This window comes from Spinacia oleracea, chromosome 4, assembly GCF_020520425.1.
Source record: "Spinacia oleracea cultivar Varoflay chromosome 4, BTI_SOV_V1, whole genome shotgun sequence".
NCBI lineage: Eukaryota > Viridiplantae > Streptophyta > Magnoliopsida > Caryophyllales > Amaranthaceae > Spinacia > Spinacia oleracea.
The window spans coordinates 36,226,200-36,238,774 of record NC_079490.1 but is presented as its reverse complement, the minus strand read 5'-3'; the positions used below and the strand labels follow the sequence as shown (position 1 = coordinate 36,238,774).

General features: G+C 40.4%; 1 protein-coding gene across 1 annotated transcript; it reads left to right on the top strand.

The window, feature by feature from the left end:
* Window positions 1–3: 3 nt before the first annotated feature.
* LOC130472528 (uncharacterized) lies at window positions 4–8,223 on the top strand. Its single transcript, XM_056843798.1, has 2 exons — window positions 4–7,882; window positions 7,972–8,223. The coding sequence occupies exons 1-2, from the start codon at window positions 6,913–6,915 to the stop codon at window positions 7,986–7,988; spliced, it is 987 nt and encodes a 328-aa protein (XP_056699776.1). The 5' UTR covers window positions 4–6,912; the 3' UTR covers window positions 7,989–8,223.
* The last annotated feature ends 4,352 nt before the right edge of the window (window positions 8,224–12,575 follow it).

The following is a 12,575-nucleotide window of genomic DNA, read 5'->3' as shown; positions in this document are numbered from 1 at the left end:
AAGCCCCCACTTTGAATGAGGTTTTTTGGTTAGAAAAAGCGCAAGTCAAAGTATATTCACCTTTTGCTTATGCATATGCAGACTCGACTTAGGACGCCGATCTAGGACTTGAATATTTGAATTTTGAAGAGATTGACCCGAAATAGACTTGAAGCGCTGACTCGGACTGCTTGAAATTGCGCGGCTTGCGGCTTTGGAATCTTGAATTATTGGGGCTGCACCTAGCTGTCCAAAGCTATAAAGAGTGCGTACTCGAAATCATAAAGGGGACGGTGGCCTCGTCCTTGTTGCACACACCTGCGCTTGGCGCAGGCTTCGGCGCCCGGCGCCTGCGTACTACCATAAATGCCGGTTTTTGTATAAATAAGGAGCTCTCCGGATCATACTTTGCGTCAATCCTTCCCTTCTTTTATTTTCATACTGTTTCTTCACGAAAACAAAAAGAAAATGGCCATGTCTTTTGAAAATGCCTTGAACTCTTGGCTTGGTTCGCTAGGCAAATTGGAGAAAAGGGAGCTTAATGGCATGCATCTTGGGGTGCTCGCCTCTTTCCGGTTTGTGAAACTTGATGTGCACGTCATGTTAGGTTATGATACATATAAACGAATATAAATCATGCGGAAAAACCATAAACGTCAGGATTCCAAATTAATTGCCACATAACAATTAGCATAATTTAGATGCATACACTTTGTAGCGTGCCCTCCCTTGCTGCGCCCGAACCGAACAAGAACAAGTCTTTAGGACTCCAAGTGTCGTCCCTCCGTAGAAAGTCCACAGCACGTCCGGATCCGCCTTAAGATTGACCAACTAGAATCGCCCTTAAGGTTCTAAAAATATTCGGCTATTTGTGGGCAAGTGTATGACTGAATTTTTGCTCAAATTCTTACCTTTGAATACTTGAAACTCGTTATAAATTATGAGCCATGAACTCATATTTATAGGCCATGGAATAAGTAATCGAATCCTACTAGGATACGAATTAATTAAATTAGAATCCTAGTAGAACTCTTTATTTAATTAATTTATCTTTTAGGATTAGGAATTTAATCATCAATCGAATCCTACACGCTTTAGGTTTCGTATGTGAACACAAACACACACGCACGCACAATAGCCCACGAGGGGAGCCATGCGCGCGCTCGCACAGCCCGAGCAACGCAGCCCTTTTGCCACGAAGCCCACGAGCTGTCGTAGCCTTGGGCGCGCGCTGGGCCTGCCTTGCGATGGGCCTGGCGCAGCCTTGGGCTGGTGTGTTGTGGCGCGCGTTTCCCTTGCTGGACGTGGGCCTGGCTTCGTGCTGGGCCTTCGTCTAGCAAGCTCGTCCGATGCTAATTCGGACGACGCGCTTCCGATTAATTTTCCGATTTCGGAATTCATTTACGATACGAACAATATTTAACATTTCCGATTCCGGAATTAGTTTCCGTCTCGAACAAAATATTTAATATTTCCGTTTCCGGAATTATTTTCCGATTCCGATAATATTTCCGTTTCCGGCAATATTTCCGATTCCGGCAATATTTCCATTTCCGATAATATTTTCCGATACGTACCATGTTTCCGTTTCCGGCAACATCTACGACTTGGATAATATTTATATTTCCGATACGATCCATATTTCCGTTTCCGGCAATATCATCGTTTCCGGAGTATTCATTTACTTGCCTTTGACGATCTCAGCTCCCACTGAAACCAAGATCCGTCGATTCCGGCTATGTATTAGATAGAGTATTCAATGTCATTAAATACTTAATCCGTTTACGTACTATTTGTGTGACCCTACGGGTTCAGTCAAGAGTAAGCTGTGGATATCATTAATCCACTTGAACTGAAGCGGCCTCTAGCTAGGCATTCAGTTCACTTGATCTCACTGAATTATTAACTTGCATAATTAATACTGAACCGCATTTATTAGACTTATCATTAAATGCATACTTGGACCAAAGGCATTATTTCCTTCACTTCATTCTCGCTGCTCTGGAGGATTGGGATCCAAATCACCATGTATTCCTCTTTGGAAATAATGAGGTATGTCCCCTCCCTGAAGAGTTTAGTGCTATATTGCGGTGGTTCTTTATGACAGAGCCATGCATGCCTAGTGTTGAAGAACACTTTTTCTTGGGTTTTGAAAGATATTTGGGCTTGATGCCCCTCTTCTGAGTGCTGTTGTATACGGCCGAGGGGTGGATTTGTCCCTCCTTGTTACTTACTTTGCTGGGCTTGACGTCCCCAAGGTTTTCCGCTTGAGGGACTTAAGTTTTTGTATCTTTGCTCGCTTCCTCTTTTCGAAGCAAGGGTTTGGCAATGGCGATGCCTCCCTAATAGAGATTGTAGACACCTAATTTGTGTCTCCCCTCTGGGATGATGACGATACCATTATCCTTACTATGCGGTTGGAATAACTCCAGGCGGAAATCCCAATTGCTAAGAACATTTCCAAAATTCAATTCCCGAGGCCGTTCCCCTTTCGGTTCTCGGTACAAAATACAACTTTCAAAAAACCAATTTCAAAATCCAAGTACAATCTCATCTAGTAGACCATCCCTTACTAAGCCTTTTCCACTCAAAATCATATAAGGCAAGTCAAATTCGGGCGCCGACTCACAAAATCGAGCATGCCGGGCCCCGTCCCGTAAAACCGGAATATAAAACCCGAGAAAGGCTTGTTTTTAGACGAAAAATAGTGCCTTAACCTTCAAGCAAACACAAAACGCCAAGCCTAGTACTATTCGTACAAAGGTACAACACTACAAGACGAAACAAGGACAGAGCCCGCGTCCTTGCTTTGGCGGCATTCACGCCACGTCACCAGCGCCTAGCGCTGCTTTGGCGTGCTACGCTGGCGTGTGCTGGCGTCTTGCACCCATTCCTCCTATAAATACCCCTCATTTTCAGCATTAGAGGAGGAGGAGATAACAAATACAACGTCGTAAAACTGACATTACGCCTCAAAATACAAATAAAAAAACCCTTCAAAAACACATTCAAAATTTCTAATTCTAAGCAATTGGGAGCTCTAAAAGGAATTCTTGCGTAAACCTAAATAGGTAATTCCGAATCCCACCATATTCAATCATGTCTTTTTGATTTCAAAATGATTAGCAAGTTGGCTTTTTTATTATTAAAAATGTCACTTGCAACAATCATACATCTTTTCAAAAATCCAAACTTTTCAAAATACAAAAATGCAAACTTTTAAGATTCAAGGATGTTCAAAGTTGCTTGCAATCACCTCTTTGAACTAGAATCACTTTCAAGCTTGGAGTAATCAAATATGACACCTTTTAATCCTTAAAGGTTTAGTCTTTTGATATTCAAAACTCCATTTTTCAATATACAAGTTCAAGTTTTCAAATTTCAAGATCCCACCATGTTTAGGGTTGTTCATGACTACTTCCCTAAACTAGGATCCTTTCAATTAAGAGCATATCAATGAAGGAAATATGTCCTTCACCCAAGGTGCATTAAGTCTAATACCAAGGTTCAGATTAATTGTGAACAATTAATTCAGTGAGATCAAGTGATCGGAAAAGCTAGCTGGAGCAATGCTTCCGATCAGTGAGTTCTAATGAATACTAAGCTCACAGCTTACTCTTGACTGAACCTACAAGGTCACACCAATGACACGTAACAGATCACCAGATTAAATGAATCGGAAATTCATTTAATAGCTTTTCGGGAATTAGTTGGAAAACGTATTATACGATACGACCTTGCATCGGAATCGTATATCGTATCGCGAATATTGGTAAGCTAGGCGAAACGAATAAATCGTATCGTACGGCGGTGATTCGTCGTATACGAAACGATAAATAATATATCGGAAATATATTAATCGCGAATACGAAGAGCGGCCCACGAGTCGAGTGCACAAAGCACTCAAGGCCCATGGGCGCGCTGGGCAAGCAAGCAAGGCCACGGCAACACGGCAGCGCTGGCCCATGGCTGAGCGAGCTGCGCGTGTGCGCGCGGGCAAAGCAGCGACACAGCCCCAACAGCGAGGCCCATGGCCCAGCTCGCTGTGCTCGTCTTGCGCGGGGCTTGCTGGCCGGCCTTGCCTCATGGCTTGGTCGGTTAGTAAGGTTATGTTAATAACCTTCTAACCCCTTTTCCAACACAACACAATTCAATCACACAAAAACCCTAGAGTCACAGAGAACCCTAATTCTCTCTGTGCCTCCAAAGTGTGTTCACCCCAAAAAGCAAAACTCTTGATCGATTGTCTAAGCTACGATAATCAAGACGGATCTGATGGTGTCGGTGAACCAAGTAGAGGAACGACAAGTGGAGTTCTAAGTTCGTGTTCGTTGACAATTTGTGGAAAACACGCTTCAAACGTTAGTATGCTTAATCTGTGCTTTATACATGCTTCCTGGCTTTGTGGATTGTTTCCGCACATGTTATTATGTTTAACTGTATTCCCCAACAGTGGTATCATGAGCCTTATGTATTCAAAGCATATTTTAGCATGATTTATCTGCTTTTGCATATGTCGAAAATTTTGAATTTTTTTGTTGAATTTTCGGAATTTTTACGAATTATTGGATGGATTGCGTAATAAGCTGTTCCGAAATCAAAATATTCGTTTTTTCGAATTTTAAAACCCTAATCTGATGGAAAACGATTTTCTATGATCAACTCATGAGAACTGAATTGCAAAAACAGGCCTCGAAGTGTCGTTTTTTGGGCATTTTTGTTAATTTTTTAATAAAAATTAAAAGTGTCGGACAGTAATTCAATTAAAAGGTCGACCTAAACTACTCAGAATTGCTTGAAATATTCACACAATGATGCTGGGTATATTCCTGATTAATGGTAAAAGTTTCAGATTTTTCCGATAAGTATAAACCCTAATTTTGCCTTTCCCCAATTCGTAAAATTTGGAACCCTAATTGAATTTTAGTTAATTTTGGTTTAATAATTCGGTTAATTGGGAAAGGGGATACAATTTCATGGGTCAGTGGCTAATTTTAAAAATTATTAGATTAAAATTTTGAATGGTTTCGTTAATTTTAATCGCACTTAAACCTAATTATTAAAATCTAAAATTTAAATGTTAATGAACGATTTAAAGTTTTGGATATTATTATTTAAAAGTTCAAATTTTTAATGTTGATTCGTTCGTTCTTAAAATTTTGAATAATGTTAGCCTTGATTTAATAATTTTACGAATTTGGATTGTCGTTGAAGTTTATTAAATCGTTAAAAATAAAAATCTTGAAATTAAATTTTTCGAAAATAAAAATCGTAACTTTTTGAAAAATAATTTTAATGCAAGTTCGTGAAATTAAATTTATTTTAATTGAGTTGGTCCGTAGGCACGAACCAAAGGCACGAACACGATGTGTGGTGGACGTATGGCTCGACGAGCCATACAGGCTGCTGCACGAGAACCGAGCCACAGCGACACGGGCAGCAACAAGCATGCTGCGTGCCTCGTGCGCGCTGGGCGAGGAAAGGGCAAGCATTGGCTTGCAGGTGCTGCGACGAAGCAAGGCGCAAGGCCATGCGATGTCCAGCGCAACGATGGCACGACGACGAGCGCGCAGGGCAGCGACGAGCTGTGGGCACGCGCGCGCGCCAGGCTGCAGGGTGTGCGAGCTTGCTCGTGCGCCTCGTAGGCCACACGCAAGGGAAATGGGCTGGGTGCAAGCCTAGCCCAACTATGCACATGAACCTTTTTTGTTGAAAAATTGTTTAATTCGTTGGGCTTCGCATGTTTGCATTAATTTGGGCTAACGAGATATTTAATTTAATATTTTATTTGCTTGGGCCGGGCCGCGAGTTTTAATTTAATATTTCATAATTAATTATCCGGAATAATTATTGGTTTGAGTGGGAGCCACTAAATGAAATTAAAATGAAATAATTAATTTTAATTATTTTCGTAGGTCGCATTATTTTAATTAAATTCGATTTTAATTAGAATAAAGTCTAAGGATTAATAATTTGGAAATTGATTAATCTTTTAGGACGCGTTTATGTGAACGTGAATTTTAATTAATTCACGTAAATACTTGCATATTTACATGGGCCATTCGTTTTAGCATACGAATGGATGAATGCATAGAATATATATATTTTATGTAATGCAGGTACTCCAAGTGACTAGTATGGCCATTTAGGATAGTTAAATACGGTCTGCGTACCGTTCTATCTTTGAATGTAAAGTTTTAAATATGGTCTGCGTACCATGGAAATTTTGATGTAATTTATTATTTTCAAGTATTTCTAAGTTTAGAACTTTAAGTTAGCATTTGAACGAAGATTCAAGACGATGCCAAGCTAACAAGGAGGTGATGAAGATTGGATGCTTCAAGACAAGATGTTTTGGGCCATACTAGATCACCATATATATATATTATATTATGCGTGAATGTATGAATGTATGTATGCTTTGCATGAATAGGTTGTTTCATATGACTCGATTAGATTAAGTTCACTAAATAATCGAACCAACATAGAAACAACTAGGTCCAAAGTAATATTGAGTTTAAAAATTGCCTTCCAAATCAAGCACTTACAAAAATCTAAGGATCTAAGGTAGTAGGTTTACGCTAAAGCGAGGTGCTATTTTAGTTGACTTAGGTGGTAAGGCGTCCTAAAGGAGCACGTTGATTGTGGTTTCAACTCAAACAACAATGGAATTATGTTGTGGCAATGGGATAAATTATGGTATTAATTTATTAACCAAGAGTAATTTGGAGATTACTAGCAATAGGTTTTGCTTACCTAAAATATTAAACTACTTAAGACATGCTAAAGCTGCTTAAGGATTTAGGACTTTTGGGGTCTTGGAATCGTTTCATTCATTTTGGACCATATTTTTTGCTTTTGCATGAATGAAATGTTTTAATAGCTTTAATGATTGCATGCTTGCTTTTATTTCAAAGTTATTGAAGTTTATTAATGGTTATTTATTGCAAATTCTTTTCGGTTGTAGTAATCAAAATGGTCGCAAACATAATAACAATCATATCAGCTGAAATTCTGGATGTCGAGTTAGACTTGACTAATTTTCTTGAATGGAAAGGGAAACTTGTCGAAGTTTTGAAAGTTAATGGCATACACTATGTCATTGAACAACCTTTTCCTAGCTATGATGCGCGAGGCATGACTCCTGAAAAGTACAGAAGTTGGGCACTTCACAAGTACCTTGTCACGGTGTTCATCCTTAAGTCTATTCCTGAGAGTTGGAGAGGGAGGTTCATTACTTTTGAGCCTCATGCTCTCCTAAGTCGCCTCGAGGATAGATGTTGTGCGGGTTTTCAACCCATGTGCCAAACTGGTGGCAAAAGGGTTGATGAATTGGCTAATTCAATGAGCAATCTCAAGCTCATCACCCCGCACAAATCGTGCCTAGAAATCGAACTTCTAGAGGCACAAAGGCGCATTTACTCTGTCAAGATGGACAAAAACACATCAATTCGGTCTCATGTGGATATGATGTCTGGATTATTTTTCACAATCGAGAGACTTGGTGGTTCCATCAAAGAGTCGATAGCTATTGCGCTAGTGCTAAATTCTCTTCATAAGGATTATGAGGGTTTCAAGATGCACTATCTCTTTAATCAGAAAGAGAGCACATTCTGTGAACTTGTGGAATTACTCGTAAAATTCGAGAAAATCCTTAAGTTCAATCAAGACCCTTTGAATGTGAGGTGCACTAAATTCAAGAAAGTAGGCAAGGGGAAGAAAAGCAAGGCTGCATCTTCGTCCACTCCCGGAGGGCATCTAGCGCCTTCCAAGAGCAAGATGAAGAAAAATGCTTCTCCTTCCACATCGCAATGCTTCAATTGTAATGAAATTGGTCATTACAAGCGAGATTGCCCCAAACTAAAGGAAGAGAAGAAGGAAGGAAACGTTGCTTCTCCTTCAGGTATGTATGTTATACATTGTAATCTTGCTAATTCTACTTCTTGGGTATTAGATACTGGTTGTGGCTCACACTTATGTTCCAATTCACAGGGACTAAGGAGAAGTAGAAAGCTTGATAAAGGCGAGATGGATCTACGCATGGGAAATGGAGCACGGATTGCTGCATTAGCCGTAGGATCTTATTTTATTTCTTTGCCTAGTGGGTTTGTTTTGGAACTAGAAAACTTTTACTATGTTCCTAGTATCACCAGAAACATCATTTCTGTTTCAAGTTTGGATTCTAAAGGTTTTAGTTTTCAATTTAAAGACAATAGTTGTTCTTTTTCTTTGAATGGAATGTTTTATGGTTCAGCACAACAAGAAAATTGTCTTTATGTGCTAGATACGAGCAAACACATTTATAACATAAATACCAAAAAGGCTAAAACTGGTGATTCGGACCTCACATTTCTGTGGCATTGTCGATTAGGCCATATAAACATAAAGCGCATGGAATTACTTCAACGGAAAGGAATTCTAGAATCATTCGACTTAGAGAAGATTGATCAATGCGAATGTTGTTTACTTGGCAAAATGACAAAGCAACCTTTCTCAAAGGTGGGAGAAAGAGCAAGCTAACTACTAGGGCTAATACATACGGACGTATGTGGGCCTATGAGTACGAAAGCTAGAGGTGAGTTCACCTATTTCATAACGTTTACGGACGACTTCAGTAGATATGGCTATATTTACTTAATGAAGCACAAGTCTGAATCGTTTGAGAAATTCCGAGAATTTCAAAATGAAGTAGAGAATCAACATGGCAAGAAAATCAAAGCTCTAAGATCGAATCGAGGAGGTGAATATCTTAGCCACGAGTTTGATGACCATCTAAAAGAATGCGGTATTCTTTCTGAATTGACTGCTCTAGGGACACCTCAATGGAATGGAGTGTCGGAACGGAGAAACGGGACCTTACTCGATATGGTCAGGTCAATGATGGGTCAGGCCGAACTTTCTTTACAGTTATGGGAACATGATTTGCAAACTGCAGCACTCACACTGAATCATGCTCCGTCAAAAGCTGTTGAAAAGACTCCATACGAATTATGGACAGGGAAACTTCCAAAGTTGTCTTTTCTGAAGATTTGGGGTTGCGAAGCATATGTCAAGCGATTAATTTCGGACAAGCTACAACCAAAATCTGACAAATGTTTCTTTGTTAGGTATCCAAAAGAAACTATGGGGTATTATTTCTACAACAAGTCAGACAACAAGGTTTTCGTTGCTCGTGACGGTGTCTTTTTGGAAAGAAATCATATTTCCAAATTGACAAGTGGGAGAATAATAGACCTCGAAGAGATTCGAGACGAACAACGAACTCAGAACTCTTTAGAAGCAGTTCAGGTTGATGAACCTCCAAGGTCTTTAGAAGAGCCAGTGGGAGTAGTTCCTCAAAACGTTGTTGCCCCTCGTAAGTCAAGTAGAACTATTTTTCAGCCGGACAGATGGACAGGCGTCCTCTTGACTGAAAAATTAGACGTTCTCATATTGGATAGTGATGAACCTATGACTTACAAGCAAGCTATGACGAGCCCAAGCTCTATTAAATGGTTAGAGGCCATATAGACTCCATGTTTGAAAATCAAGTCTGGGATTTGGTTGATTTGCCGGATGGGTTCACACCTATCGGATGCAAATAGGTCTTCAAGTTGAAGAAAGACAAAGATGGAATTGTATACATATACAAAGCTAGATTGGTAGCAAAAGGTTACAGGTAAGTTCACGACGTTGACTACGATGAAACCTTTTCTCCAGTCGCGATGCTTAAGTCTATTCGGATAATCCTTGTGATTGCCGCTTTTCACGACTATGAAATATGGCAAATGGATGTCAAAACTGCCTTCTTGAATGGTGTTCTTGAAGAGACTGTGTTTATGACGCAGCCGAAGGGTTTTGTCGATCAAAAGAACCAAGGAAAGGTATGCAAGCTTAAGAAGTCCATCTACGGACTAAAGCAGGCATCAAGGAGTTGGAATAAACGATTTGATGAAGCAGTCAATAAGTTTGGCTTCATCAAGAATCAGGACGAATCTTGTGTATACAAGAAGGTCAGTGGGAGTAAAATTGCATTCCTAGTCTTGTATGTTGATGACATACTGCTTATTGGAAACGACATTCCTATGTTGGAGTCTGTAAAGACTTGGCTTGGAAAGTGTTTCTCAATGAAGGACTTAGGAGAGGCACAATACATATTAGGCATCAAGATCTATAGGGATAGATCTAAGAGGATGATTGGACTAAGCCAAAGCACTTACATTGACAAAGTGCTAGCTAGGTTCAATATGATGGAAGCCAAGAGAGGCCATCTACCCATGTCACATGGCACATATCTAAGCAAGAATCAGTGTCCCAAAACATCTGATGAGCGTCGAAAGATGAGTGGAATTCCATACGCTTCGGCTATTGGATCCATCATGTATGCTATGATTTGTACAAGGCCGGATGTTTCGTTCGCACTCAGTGCAACGAGAAGGTACAAGTCAGAACCAGGTGAGGCACATTGGACTGCTGCCAAGAATATCCTAAAGTACCTGAAAAGGACTAAGGATCAGTTTCTGGTTTATGGTGGTACAGAAGAGTTGATTGTTAAGGGCTATACGGACGCAAGCTTTCAAACCGACATAGATGATTTCAGATCACAGTCTGGGTTTGTGTTCTGCCTCAGCGGCGGAGCAGTAAGCTGGAAAAGTGCTAAGCAAAGCACTATTGCGGATTCTACAACTGAAGCCGAGTACATTGCTGCCTCAGAAGCAGCAAAGGAATCTGTTTTGATTCGGAAGTTCATCGAAGAACTTGGGGTTGTCCCCTCCATTAAAGGACCAGTGGCTTTGTATTGCGACAATAGTGGAGCCATTGCCCAGGCAAATGAGCCTAGGAGCCACCAGAAGTCCAAGCGCGTACTGCGGCGATTTCATATACTTCGGGAGATCGTTGAAAGAAAAGAAATCGAGATTTGCAAGGTTGGAACTGACGACAACGTCGCAGATCCATTGACTAAACCGTTGCCACAAGTGAAACACAACCCACAGGTAGCAACCATGGGAATCAAGCATGTTGGAGAATGGCTTTGATTTTCTAAGTATTGTTTTAGAACATCTGTTAGATCTATGTTGAAAACAATTGGTTTAACCATTTCTTATTTAGGAAATTTATTATTTCATATTCATTAAATTTTGGTTTAGTATTAAATGATAATTCCATATCATTCAAATTATTCAAATGGGATGTCAAGATGGATTCTTCACAAAGAAACACCCATAAGTGAACTTGAATATTGAAGTCACAAAAGGATCCCTAATCCAGGTCATTGAAAGGTGGACGACCAATGACTATTGAAGATTAGATTGCAAGTAGATTACATAGTTCTGTTTCTTGAACTAGAGTGACTGGATGTCAGAATCTTTTGCATAGATACTTATTGGATCTTGTATCGGATTGACCATGAGAAAACTTTAAGAGATTAAAGTCATGTCATAGGTAGTTCTCATTAATGGTGATTAGAAACCGTTCCTCAGAACATGAGCGATTATGTCTGCTCGTTTGAGAATTAGTTTGCTTTGATACTAGCTAAACGTCGCACCGTAAAAGGAGGCTATAAAAGCAGTTATTGGGCGTACTATGAATCAAAATGAGTGTTCATAGATTGCAAGAATGGATTGTCCTCCTATCTTTGATAGGATATGGTGTTGTTGTGTAACAAGGCCTCTCGGAGAGTTAGATACTGTAAAATGCATGGCTGTGCTCAGTATGGTTAAGGCTTAACCTTCTGCAAAAGTTTAACAGTCGAGCTCTGTAATCTGAGAAACACTTCTGGGCCTAATAAGGATGGCTTGGATCTTACCTTATGTTCAGTAAGTAACACTAAGTGACAAAGGAATGTGAATGCACACTTGTCTGAATGACAAGTGGGAGACTGAAGGAAATATGTCCTTCACCCAAGGTGCATTAAGTCTAATACCAAGGTTCAGATTAATTTCGAACAATTAATTCAGTGAGATCAAGTGATCGGAACTGCTAGCTAGAGAAATGCTTCCGATCAGTGAGTTATAATGAATATTAAGCTCACAGCTTACTCTTGACTGAACCTACAAGGTCACACCAATGGCACGTAACAGATCACCGGATTAAATGAATCGGAAATTCATTTAATAGCTTTTCGGGAATTAGTTGGAAAACGTATTATACGATACGACCTTGCATCGGAATCGTATATCGTATCGCGAATATTCGTAAGCTAGGCGAAACAAATAAATCTACGAAACGATAAATAATATATCGGAAATATATTAATCGCGAATACGAAGAGCAGCCCACGAGCTGAGTGCACGAAGCACTCGAGGCCCATGGGCGCGCTGGGTAAGCAAGAAAGGCCACGGCAACACGGCAGCACTGGCCCATGGCCGAGCGAGCTGCGCGCGGGCCAAAGCAGCGACACAGCCACAACAGCGAGGCCCATGGCCCAACTCGTTGTGCTCGTCTTGCGCGGGACTTGCTGGCCGGCCTTGCCTCATGGCTTGGTCGGTTAGTAAGGTTATGTTAATAACCTTCTAACCCCTTTTCCAACACAACACAATTCAATCACACAAAAACCCTAGAGTCACAGAGAACCCTAATTCTCTCTGTGCCTCCAAAGTGTGTTCATCCCAAAAAGC